Here is a 12,117-nt window from a genome sequence, read left to right as displayed (position 1 = left end):
GTTTGCCTTATTTTGGATGCTGGCAACTGGGGTGGGGGTGAGGGTGGAATTCTGTCCAAAGGCCAACTCGCCCCACTTGACAATCAGTGGGAAGAGCTTTTTTTTTTTTTTTAATAAATTTATTTATTTATTTATTTAATTTTTTGGGGGCTATGTTGGGTCTTCGTTTCTGCGCGAGGGCTTTCTCCAGTTGCGGCGAGCGGGGGCCACTCTTCATCGCGGTGCGCGGGCCTCTCACTGTCGCGGCCTCTCTTGTTGCGGAGCACAGGCTCCAGTCGCGCAGGCTCAGCAGTTGTGGCTCACGGGCCCAGTTGCTCCGCGGCATGTGGGATCTTCCCAGACCAGGGCTCGAACCCGTGTCCCCTGCATTGGCAGGCAGATTCTCAACCACTGCGCCACCAGGGAAGCCCGGAAAGAGCTTTTATAGACAGAGGGAGGGGACTACATGCAGAAATAGCAGTCAGCTCTGACAGTCATCTGGAAATTGGTCATTGGTGGTCTGACCAGCATCATCTTGATTGTTTTAAGTACAGTTAATCTTCAGTTCCAGGGTCAGTTTGTTCCCATTTCCTTGAGGTCAATTCTCAGAATTATGGCAGCTTATGTCATGGCTACACTCTGGTCACCATGTAGTTAACTTCTTCCACCTGGTGGGGATTTCAGTATCTACAAGACGGATCACAGGACATGGCTCAGAATATTATCTATAGCCCTTGAAGAGGAATTAAAGGTCCTTGACTTTGCTTAGTGACTAACCTATTATTGTTTTGTCCTGTTTGACTGCTTTTTTTGCTTCTGCATCTTCTCACTTCTCTGATTAAATTTATTCTCTGGCTAAAGGTTTTCCACAGACAAAAGGCAGGCAGAGGACATGGTGGGGAAGGACCATAGGGTCCTGCTCCATTTTAATACTGTACATGCTAAAACATGGGTGAACCTTGGAAACATGCTGAGTGAAAGAAGCTGAACACAATGGAGCACATATGATTCCATTCATATGACATATCCAGAACAGGCAAATCCACAGAGACAAAAAGTAGATTAGTGGTTGCCTAGTGGGAGGAGCAGAGGTTTGGGAGGAAATGGGCAGTGACTGCTAATGGGTATGGATGGGATTTCTTTTTGTGGTGATGAAAATGCTCTGATATTGATTGTACTGCTGGATGGGCCACTCTGTGAATATACTAAAAGGAACCACTGAGCTGCTTCTGTTACTGAACCTGGCTTGGGTCTGCCTGCCCACGTGGAGTAAAGACAATCTACTGACACCGGGTTGTGGTGAAGGAAAGTGCAGTGTTTATTGCAGGGCACCAAGCAAGGAGTCCAGGCAGCTAGTGCTTAAAAGACCTGATGGATTTCAGGGAAAGGTTTTTAAAGACAGGGTAAGGGAGAGGGGTTGTGGGGTGCGTGATCAGCTCTTGGACATTCTCCAGATTGGCTGGCAGTGAGGTAACTGGGAGTCAACATCATCAACCTTCTGGTTCCAACCAGTCTGGGGTCTACATTCTTGTGGGTAGCATACAATTAACTTCTTCCACCTGGTGGGGGTTTCAGTATCTGCAAAACAGCTCAAAGGATATGACTCAGAATATCATCTATAGTTCCTCCCTTGAGGAGGAACTAAATGTCCTTGACTTTGTTTAATGGCTAAACTATTATTATCTTGTCTTGCTAGACTGTTTTTCCTTTGCTTCTGCATATCTCACCTCTCTGATAAAATTTATTCTTTGTAACTCGGGGAAGGCCTAGGAGGCTAAAGTTTTTCTACAGACAAGAGGTATGTGGAGGACATGGGGGGATTTGTCCCGGGAAGGTCCCATAGGGTCCTGCTTGGTTACACCTCCTGGTCACTTTAGTTTTGCCTTTTCTAGAATCATAAAGAATCATTCCATGTTTAGTGTTTTGTGTTTGACTTCTTTCACTTAGCATCATGTTTCTGAGATTCATTCATATCCTTGCAGGTATCAACCATTCACCATCTTTTCACTGCTGAGTAGTATTCCACTGTGTGGGTGTCCCATGGGGTGCTTATCTGTTCACCATCTGACGGACATTTGGGCTCTCCCCAGTTTAGAGCTATAATGAATGATGATGCTGTTATCAACATTTGTGTACAAGTCTTTATGCAAACATGTTTTCATTTCTCTTGGGAAAATACCTAGGAACCAGGTCATCTATGAGGTCAGAGAGGAGAAGTGACGTGTCTAGGGTCCCCAGATAGGGAGGGGCTGGGTTCAAAGTCTGAATGAAGGTTTGGCACTGAAGCGGTTTGCCCAAGGGAAGGAGAGAGCCTGTCTTCTACAGAATGAACGTTCACAATTCCCATTTCCCTCTTTTCCTCCCAGTTCAGCCACCTAACCCCCCCTGCCCTGGCTCTGAGGTCTTCATCACCAGTCTGTCTGAGGTATGGGAGTCCCCATTATCCACCATCAGGGATAAACAAGATTTGAGAGAAAGAAGAGGTTAACAGTGGACAGACTGAAAATGAGAAAGCTGGACAACACCAAGGGCAGGGCAACCCTTGTGCACACATGGTGGTCACGTGGGGGGGGGGCACAGCCATTTGGCAGAGGAGTGGAAATCAAATCAATCCTGTGGGTCGGTGACAGTCACTGACACTTAATGAGCACTTACTATACGCCAGGCATTGTTCTAAGCACCTTACACAGGTTAACTCATTTATTCCTCACACCACCCACACAAAGTACTATTGCCCTTGTTCCCATTATATGAATGAAGAAACTGAGGCACAGAGAGGTTAAATGGCTTGCCCTAGGCCAGGCAGCTAGTGATGGAGAGATAAGTCCACACAGGTGGATCTGGCCCCAGAGATGACCCTCAACCACCATGGCACCTGCTTCTGTGTCAAGCTCTCCTGGGTGTGTTTCCCAGAGAAGTTCTCCCACAGGTCGCTAAGAGGCTGTGCTTGATGACGACGAGGAGCTCAGGTGGTTGGTGGAGTTGGGAGCTGGGGGGTGGTCATCACTGGCGAAGCAGAAAGAAAAAATAAGGTGGATGATGGGAATTCCCTGGCGGTCCAGTGGTTAGGACTCCATGCTTTCATTGCTGAGGGCCCAGGTTCAATCCCTGGTTGGGGAACTAAGATCCCACAAACTGCGAGGCCAAATAATAATAATAATAAGGTAGAGGTAAAAGGCAGAATAGAATAGAAGTCAGTGATTGGAAGCAGCCAATTAGCTATGTGGCAACACAGAAGGGAGAAGGGAGAGAGAAAGAGAGATATGAAGGGAGGGAGGGAGAAATGGGGTCGGGGGGGGGAGAGAAGAGGAAGAAGAAGAGAAGGAGGGGGAGGGAGAAGGAGGAGAAAAGCAAAATATATTCTTCTCCAGTCTACCCAATGAATATGAATGTATCTTTCTGGGGAATATGTCTATAAAATAAACTGGTAATTTGTCACATATATTCTTGGTATTTTTCATGCTTCCACTGAGATGGTGGGATGGCAGCATGGTGGGGGGAGGGGTCCTCATCTGACCTCATCCTCCCCCCAGCTCCCCCATAGGTCCAGCCCTCATTTTTCCCCACCCCCTTGGGGGAGACCCAGTCCTTGCCTCACGGGCAGGAGGAAGTAGCTGACATGTCCGGAAAAGGGCTGAGGGACGGGCCATGGAGAATGCAGGACCCAAGCCCGTCCCTCAGACTCTGGGCCCAAACCTGCACACTCCTCGCAATCCTGGGTCTGTCTTTCAAATCTCCACCTTCCAGAGAATTCCTCAGCCGCCCCTAGCCCTGACTCTCTTTGAGACTGCACACAGGGCCCACAGGCTCTCAGCCCAAGGCCGCCCTCCTCTGGACACAGGAGAGATGGGGACAGAGTGAAGACACAGAGGCTGGCAGAGATGGGAAGAGACTGATATAGGGGTATAGGCATAGAAGTGTCAGAAGGGAAACAGAGACAGAGGAAGACCTGCCAACACCCACCTTTTATTCCAGGAACCCTGACCTCACAAGTTTCCCCAGGTGGCAGCGCCCTTCACACCTTCAAGCCTTTGCATGTTCTTCTCCCTCTACAAGGATGCTGTCTTCCAAGAGCTTCCTCCGACCAGCTCCTCCTCACCCTTTGAGTCTTGGCGAAAATATTTTCTCTGACCACCCTGTCCCATTCCCCTGCAGTTTCTGGTCACCTTCTAGGAGTCATGCCCCTCCTATTCCTTGTACCATTGCCATGAAAATCCCTATCACCCTGCACTGGGACTCTCTTGGCAAATGTCTGAGCTCCACTAGAGCAGAGATTGAGGTTCTTTGATTTTTCAACCCTGAGGGCACAGGCTGTAGACATATTCATCTGATTTAAAACCCTACTCCAACACCTCCTGTCTGTGTGACACTGGGCAGGTCGCTCCCCTTCTCTGATCTTTCATTAATTCATCTGGAAAGTAAGGAGGACAAATTCTACCTGATTGGTTTGGAAGACATGAAAGATTCCCTTTGCCTCATGGTAACGAGCATTTGTTCCCTTCCATTTTTATCTTGGATCTTCAATGTTCACCAGAGTTCACACACTTCGAGGCACTAGAATTGTCGATCAGCAGCTAATAATGGTGATTAATGTTTATCATCATCACATGTCACATGCCAGGTCCAACTCAGGGACATTCTCAGTGAACTCTCTCAGCCACACTGGGCTGTAGCTACAAATAAGGAAACTGACATGACAGCAAGCCAGGGGAAGTCACCGGTTCTAGGTCCTGTAACACATAACTAATCCACTGTACATTCCCACCTGTAGTGGACACTGTTGGCAGCCTGCCCAGGTCCCCTCAGATTCCTCTTACCAGTTCTGTGCACCCAACACCCGGCTTCTGTGTGCTTTATGCATTAATCATGCCTTTTTATTTCTGTATTTCTGGTGCTTTGACATCTGGGGCCTTGCTGACATTGGAGGGACTGCGCCTCCCAGGGCTAGCCAATTCCTAGAGGTAATAAAGGACTGACATGTAAGTATGCCTTTCACATGCAAAGCAACCAACCCAGAGCCCATACCCCCAACCACTTCCTTTATGGCATTCTATACTTCAGGCCACTATTCATCTGCCTAATCACCCCAGGGCCAAGTTCCAGGCAACTGGGGACAACCCTTACACCCCAGAGCCTGATGAAATTATTCAAATAATAAGACAATCCTAAGCTTACTCTGCCTCATCTGTTCCTTCCCAAGGAAACCACAATAAAGATTCTTGTCCAAGTTTCTCCTCTTCCCCTCTAACTCCTGACTGACCCTGGTGCCCTGCATAGCTTGGCATGCCCCCTTCCTTTGGGATCTGTGAAAATAACAAACTATCTTTTCAGTGGCAATTGTCTCCCGACCTATTGGCCTCACCATACCTGAATGATAATAAACCTATATTTTAAAAGAGTTTGCTGCTAAGGGCTTACCCTGCAACCTTGTTCCCAGGACTGCCCTTGAGCTTGAGGTGCCTGGAGTTTATATCCTGCCCCCTTCTTGTGACCTGTGGCCCATGACTGCCTAGAGGGGTGTAGTGGCAGGTCTCCAAAGACAGCGCCCAATGACCATGCCCCCGATATTCATACATTTGTGTAGTCCTCTCCCATATTCAGCCGGGGCTACCTTGATTTGCATTAACCAATAAAATGTGGTGGAAGTGACATTGTGCCAGTTCCAAGCTTAGTCTTTAAGAGAGTGGAAGTTTTTGCTTCCTCCCCTAGGAATGCCCACTTTGGGGAGCCCTGAGCTACCATGTGAGGGGTCCAGCTACCTGTTGGAGAAAGAAACCACATGGAGAGGGAGAGCACTGAGACTACACGGAGAATGAGAGAAGTCCAGATATCCCACAGCCCAGTAGGGTCAAGCCTACTAGCCATCCCTGCCAAGGTGCCAGATGCACCTGAGTATGCCATCTTGGATGTTCCAGCCCAGTTATGGTGCTGAAGAACTGCCTCACTGAGCCCAGTCAATCCAAGGAATTGTGAAAAATCACAGACAGTAATTAAGACTCTAAATTTTGGGGTGGTTTGTTATTCAGCAATAATAAACCCAAACAGGGATCTCCCTTTGCCTCAAAGGCCCAGTTCCCTTTGCCTCAAGGTGGGAAAGACTCTACAGCTTAATTTATCCTCCAGAGCTCCCCATGGGATCAGGCTGGTGTTGGGACTTCACCTGAAATCACATTCTAGCTAGTCTTCTTCCCCATCGCTGTCCTGTTTCATCTATTCCTTCATTGGTTTCTCCTGGGAGCATTTCTTTCCTAAATCATGGATACACAAATCTTGTCTCAGACTCTGCTTCCGAGAGAATCTGACCTTAGATATGACACATCTGATTTTTCTCATCTCCAATCAGAAGCCAAGGGTCTGGCAGACTATTCTCTCTCCCTACTCTTCCCTGTCCCTCTCCTGCATCCAAAAAGCATAGACCACCTTCCAGACTCCCCAGCAACAGGCATCCATCTAGTCAGTGGGATGGGGGGATGAAAGTGGGAACAAAAACATCCATGAGGTCTCTGAGGGAAGCAGCAAGCAGCTTGTTTTGCCCTGGTCAGCAGCAAATGAAACCTCTTTGCCCCCAACCACACAACCATGGAGGGGATCATATGGAGGTCAGGCAGAAGTCAGGAGGTGGGCATGTCAGCAGCAGTGCAGGGGCCAGGTGGGGATGAGAGTTGTCTCTGATTTTGTGTCTGTGGTGGGAGGGACTCTGCTGGTTGTTCCAACCCCTCCCTCAGGGAGTCTATCTCTGTGGCCTCTCCATCCCCCCCAGTTCACAGTCCCTGGAAACCCCAAAATCCATCACCATGGATCCTCCAGCAGGTCCCACAGCCTGGTGCCACTGGAATCAGATAAGTCAGCAGAGAAAATGCTGGGGGCTGGGGGGCCACAGCCCAGTGGGGGACCCCCACTCAGAGCCTCCAGCCAATCCAAGGAGTCGGTGGGGCCCCTGGGAGAGGGGGACGGGGAGTTCGTGGGGGATGGGAGCGAGGAAGAGAAGACAGATGAGAGGCCTTCAGAGTCCGGGGAGGGGGACAGCAAGTCGAAGGAGCCGGGGAAGTCCAGGGGGATGGGGGGCAGCATGTCTGTAGGGGAAGGAATGAAGTGTGAGCTTAGGAAGGCAGGGATCCGGACGCCAGCTCCCTATTCGTCCTTTCCAGGAGTCTAGGTCCCTGGCCCACTCCTCCCTAGGACTCAGGAGTCCAGACACCAACCTATTCCTCCCGCGAACCCAGAAGCCCAGAACCTCGGCCCCCTTTTCCCCCAAATCTAGGAGTTCGGCTCTTACCCTCAGGCTCCACCTGATCCTCCAGGATGTCACTGATGCCCCGGTTCGGAAGCAACTGCGGACGGGCAGAACTGGCGTGAACCTGGGACTCCAGCCTGATCCTGACTGAGACCCTAGGCCCGCTCCCTCTCACCTGCGCTCTGCGGATCGCTTCCTGCAGCTCCTCCTCCAGTGTCAGGGCTGTCGAGGCTGGTGCTGAGGAAGGGATCGGCACTGGAGCTGGAGCCTGAGCCGTCGATGCAGCCGGAGCCGGAGCAGGAGCCAGAGCCGTCACAAGGTTTTCCGCGGCACGTGGAGGGGGCAGCGAATGAGATGTTGGACTCGGCTTGAACTAGAACGGCGAAGAGGGCGAGTTCCTATAAGCCGTGCCCACTGGGAGCAACCCCATCCACTCGCTACCTGTAGCTCCACCTCCTGGTCCCGGCCGGGGCCTTCACTCATCCATCCCTCCCTTCGGCCTCGCCCCCTATTCTTTCATTGGCTTCCCTTCCCTTAAGATCCTCCCCCTTTGCTCTTAACCGCGCCCCACACACTTTATTGGCTAGTCTTTTCTCGACTTCCCGCCCCGTCCCGCTTTGTCTTCTCCTCATTGGTCCACGCGCGTAGTCCCGCTCTCACCGAGCCCGGCCTCCCAGCGGCTCCCAAAGCCTTGCGCCTGAAGCGAGGCCAGGGAGCAGCCGCCGGACCGTCCTCGCGCCGCGGCTTCGGCCGCTCGCGGGGCGGGGCGCCGCCGCGCATGCGCTCCAGGAGCATCGACTTGGTCCCAGACACCGGGAGGCCCCGCAGGCGCAGCTGCTGCCGGAGCTCTGAGACCTAGGGAGCGAGGCGGAGAGAGGCCGTGCTAGGCGGGATCCGGGGCGCAGGTGGGGGGCGGGGGGGTCGGAGCTGGACATTTGGAAACCGAGAGAGGAGGGACTGGGGACCCTAGGTCCTGGATCTCCAATGGAGCAGAGGCTGCAGGGTTAGACTTCTGGGTCCCCACTGAGCGAGAGGGCCAGCCTGGGAAGCTGCTCCCCAAACTCACCGTCAGCTCCTCCAGTTTGAGAGTCTGAAGTTCCAGCTTGTGTGGAGAGGGCGAGGGGCTGGGGACTCCTGGTGGGGAGGGAGTGAGGGGACTGGGCTTCATCCTGGCGAGAGTTGTGAGGGGAAAACAGGTTAGAAGGCGCAGAGAGAAAAGGCATTCTGGTCCTCAAAGACAGGGGCTCATGAAGATGCAGGAAAGCAAGGGACCTGAGTTCTGAAGCTCCGAGAGAACAAACAGGAGGCTAGTTCCGGTGCCTGAGAGAAGAGGAACTGGGGCAGGGGTGGGGGTGGGGAGGAGGTGGCTCAGACTCTCGGATATGAGGTCAGGATTTCTGGAAACTGAAGGAAGAGGGGCCGGGGATTTGGACTCTTGAGTCCTGGGGGAGGAGGGATCGGGGGACCTGAACTTCCCAGAGAACAAAAACAGCGGTCATACCTAGGAGGTGGCTGCTGTGAGTTCGTCCATTCCCATGGAGGTGGTCCGGGGGGACCCAAGGCCGACCCCTCAGCCCGGGGGTCTGCCCTGGACCCTTGTCTCGGCTCTGGGGACATGTACTGGTGGTATGTCAAGTGCTCCTTGGGCTTGGGCTCCCTCCAATGTTGGGAGATCTTGGGAGACTCCTGAAAAAGCAGGTATGATGTCAAACGCTTCTGCTCCTTTCCCACTTTCCTGCCCCAGAGCCCCATGAAAAGTACGGGGTCGGCTTGTCCCCATCAGAGAGGAGCAAAATGGGCAGCAGTAAGGAGGACCAAGGCTAGACTCTCAGGGGGACTTTCCCTTCACTCTGGTCGAGACTCACCTTCTTCAGGGACCGCCAAGGGTAGTGTTTTGGCTCAGGGAGAAGGACCCCAGGGCTGAAGAGGAAAGGCGCTGGGCTCGAGGGTGAGGCTGGGGCCGGAGCCAGAGCCGGGTCTGCGGCTGAGATCCATGGATCTGGATCCGAGAATGGAGAGGCAGCAAAGGACCCTGAGAGGCCTGCAGGCAGCACGCCAGGCAGGGAGAAACAAGGCTGCATGGGAAGGAGGACCCTGGAGGCCCCAGCCCCCGGGTGCAAGAGGACAGAGCCAGGGAGTGAAACCCAAGTGTTGGGAGCTGGTTGCCTGGACTCCTGGATCTAAGGGCAGAAGTGCTAGGGACCCAGACCTTTACATTCTCAAGAAAGGCAGGAATCTCATCCTCAGTCACCAAGGGGTGTGGTAGCTGAGGATCGCAGATTTCTGGGGTTTTGCTGGGACAGGGGTGGGACCAGCACTCCTGGTTCTTGGGGAGAGAGAGAAGCTGAAAGCCACATCCTGAGATTTGTATGTGTGCCAAGTGTGGGGTGTGGGATGCCTGTCTTCTCCAAAGAAACAGGATCTGGATTCATGCGTTTCACTGGAGTGGGAAAAGCCCAAGAGCAGGAAGAAAAGCTCCTAGGGGTGGGGCAGCCAGGGATCTGTACTCCTGGGTCCTGGGGAAGGGCAGGATGGGATGGCAATGTACCCTGGGGCATAGGGACTGAGGCTCGGGGACCGAAGCAAGATGTGTGGCAGCTGCACTCCAGGGTGCCCCAAGGGAGTGGGGCCGCCATCCCCTCCCTTTCAGGGCCCACACTTACTCGTGTCCTGATAGCGTCTGTGGATCCGAAGCTGGAGGACTGTGGAGGGAGGTGGGAGGAGAAAGGCGGGAAGGGAGTGTCCAAGAGCCTGGCCTGGCAGGCGAGTGTGAGCTGCAGTTGTTGGCGGGACACGTGTGCCCAGCCCCCTTACACACCCCGTGCAGGCGGGTGGGCGGGCAGCCTGCTCCCTTCCCGGGCCTCCTGCTTGTTCCCTGCCAGCACAGCACCGAAGGCCAGAGCCGTTCTGGGGCCAGGAGCCAGCCAGCGGTGCAGGCAGGAGGCAGCCCTGCCCCCAGCTCCTCCACCTGCCCACTTCGTCAGCCGATGCCCACCCCATCCTCCGCCCAATCACCATCTTAGCGTTTGTACCTCGCCCCCTTTTATCCCCACACCCCGTTTTGCACACGCCCACTCCCTTCTGCACTACCTCTGGGCCTCCCCTCAGTCACCTCCTTTGCACACCCACCTTCAAACACGCATTTCCCTGGGCTCTATTTTTGCATCTACAGCACTTTTGTGCACTGGTACCCTTTGCCACGCTTCATCCTAGGCTCACTGTCTCGGCACACACCCAGCCACGTTAACGCATTCAGAATTTGGCCCCCAGTTGTGGAGCAAGGATCTCTCTTTGCACATTTCTTTGTACACGTGCACTCTTGCACACTCCTTGCTCTTTGGTTACTGGTGTCTTCGCACCCACCCAACCACAGAAGCAGACTCATTTGCACACTCAAGTATGCTCTGTCTACTCAGGACTTGACCTCCAGGTGTACCCACTTGCACACTTTTCACCTGTGCTGGGACCTGAAATGCAACCTTTGACGCTTTCAAGGCTTGAGAGCTCATTGTCCCCTTGCCCACAGTTCCACACTGGGCGCTCCTCCGATTTGCACAGGTGTCAATTTAAGCCCCTGTTCCTTTGCAGTACCTGGTCCTCTGCACACCCACCCCTAGCCGCCCATTCCCCACTATTCACGTGAGCATTGCACCAGCCATTTGCACACTCACTGTCAACCACAACTCCACCCCTTTGCTGGGGCCTCCTTTACATAAATAATCTCTTGCACAGAAAACACATGCCTTTGGCATGTGTCACCACCCCCCCTCCCATGTCACCCCGCCGTGCAGACTCCCAGACTTAGAGTATATTCCCAGGACTGGGAGGATCCCTTCCCTACGTGCACAGAGAGAAGACTCTCACCAGATCGGAACTTGGAGCGAATGATTTGGGAGCGCTGGGAGGAAGCCGCCAGGGTCATTGCCAAGGCTGGGATGGGGACCTGGACTGGGAGGGAGAGCAGGGCCCCCACAGGAGGCAGGGTCAGAGTGGAGGTCAGGAGGCGTCCCTTGCATGTGAACGCAGCAGGGAAAGGGCCTGAGGAACTTAGAGATGGGAGCGGCCTTGGGCCATAACTTCTGGATCCTGGGGGAGGAGGGGGCTGGGAGCCCGGACTCCTGGGTGTGAGGGAGGACGCGCTGAGGGCCCCAACTCCTGGAGTCTGGGGGAGGAAGGACCTCAGATCTGGGACTCCTGGGTCCTAAGAAGGAGGGCACTGGTGGCCTGGACCCCGGGTCTATGAAAGGAGAGGGAGGAAAAGGGGGTGAAGGGAAGGAACTCGATACTCTTAAGGGGCCTAGAATCCAACAGCCTTGATCAAGAGGGGAAAGGGGACCCGATAGGTCCCTGGGGAATGGAAGGGTCTCTGCCACCTGCATTTGAGAAGGGCGTGGGTGGGTGGCAGCCACCACGGTCTGTAGGGAAGGGACTAGGCTCAGAGAGGTGACAGAAGAGTTAAGGCGGGTTCCCCTCCCACCCCCCACCCCAGGGGCTTCTCACCAGGTGGGCTCGGCTCAGCTGTGCTCTGGAGCGGGTTGAGTCCCGCAGTCAAGGCTGGAGGCGGCGGGCTCCGCCCTACCAGCCTGGGACCGCCTCGTACCCCCCTTTTGGGGGCGTGTCGGGAGCGATGGAGAGGGGCGGGGGGGGAGACAGGAGCCCCTCCTGGCATCCTGAGAAGGGGTGGGAGCACGGACTGGGAGGGCCTGGGGCGGGGCGGAAGTCGGGGTTCCCGGCTCGCTCCTCCTCCACGTCCTGGGGCTGCGGGGTCGAAAGGGGCAGCGGCGGGCGGACTGACAGAAGCAGGTGCCAGGAGAGGGGCTCAGGGTGAGCAGCAGCGGCAGGTGGTCGTGCCCCGGCCCTATAGGCAGGTGCCACCTGTCGCTTACTTTTTCCCTGACGCAGCA

The 12,117-nt window shown here is 54.1% G+C and overlaps 1 protein-coding gene across 8 annotated transcripts; it reads right to left on the bottom strand.

Annotated features, from left to right (window-relative positions):
- Positions 1 to 1,812: 1,812 nt before the first annotated feature.
- Positions 1,813 to 11,774, bottom strand: MAMSTR (MEF2 activating motif and SAP domain containing transcriptional regulator). 8 transcript variants are annotated; one of them, XM_036834761.1, is made up of 12 exons: positions 11,714 to 11,774; positions 11,078 to 11,161; positions 9,877 to 9,969; positions 9,079 to 9,254; positions 8,715 to 8,899; positions 8,280 to 8,382; positions 7,874 to 8,068; positions 7,389 to 7,586; positions 7,256 to 7,310; positions 6,773 to 7,052; positions 6,140 to 6,227; positions 4,860 to 4,934 (listed from the first exon to the last, which is right to left on the bottom strand). In XM_036834761.1, the coding sequence occupies exons 2-11, from the start codon at positions 11,133 to 11,135 to the stop codon at positions 6,146 to 6,148; spliced, it is 1,425 nt and encodes a 474-aa protein (XP_036690656.1). In that variant the 5' UTR covers positions 11,136 to 11,161; positions 11,714 to 11,774; the 3' UTR covers positions 4,860 to 4,934; positions 6,140 to 6,145. The 8 variants fall into 8 exon arrangements, with proteins under 8 accessions (XP_036690655.1, XP_036690654.1, XP_036690658.1 ...); XM_036834760.1 differs by having other exon boundaries at positions 1,813 to 6,227; XM_036834759.1 differs by lacking the exon at positions 6,140 to 6,227 and having other exon boundaries at positions 1,813 to 4,934.
- Between the last annotated feature and the right edge of the window lie 343 nt (positions 11,775 to 12,117).

This window comes from Balaenoptera musculus, chromosome 19 (genome assembly GCF_009873245.2).
Source record: "Balaenoptera musculus isolate JJ_BM4_2016_0621 chromosome 19, mBalMus1.pri.v3, whole genome shotgun sequence".
Taxonomy (NCBI): Eukaryota; Metazoa; Chordata; class Mammalia; order Artiodactyla; family Balaenopteridae; genus Balaenoptera; species Balaenoptera musculus.
The sequence above is the reverse complement of the archived record's forward strand: the minus strand, read 5'-3'. Positions and strand labels throughout refer to the sequence as shown.

Bases quoted from the DNA above. Each gene is read 5' to 3' on its own strand.
- MAMSTR (XM_036834759.1), bottom strand. From the start codon at position 11,135: ATGACCCTGGCGGCTTCCTCCCAGCGCTCCCAAATCATTCGCTCCAAG. The intron at 7,311-7,388 runs GTGAGAGGGAGC...GCCCGTCCGCAG, and splicing joins AAGCGATCCGCAGAGCGCAG to TTGCTTCCGAACCGGGGCAT. The intron at 7,053-7,255 runs GTAAGAGCCGAA...CTTCCCCTACAG, and splicing joins GGATCAGGTGGAGCCTGAGG to ACATGCTGCCCCCCATCCCC.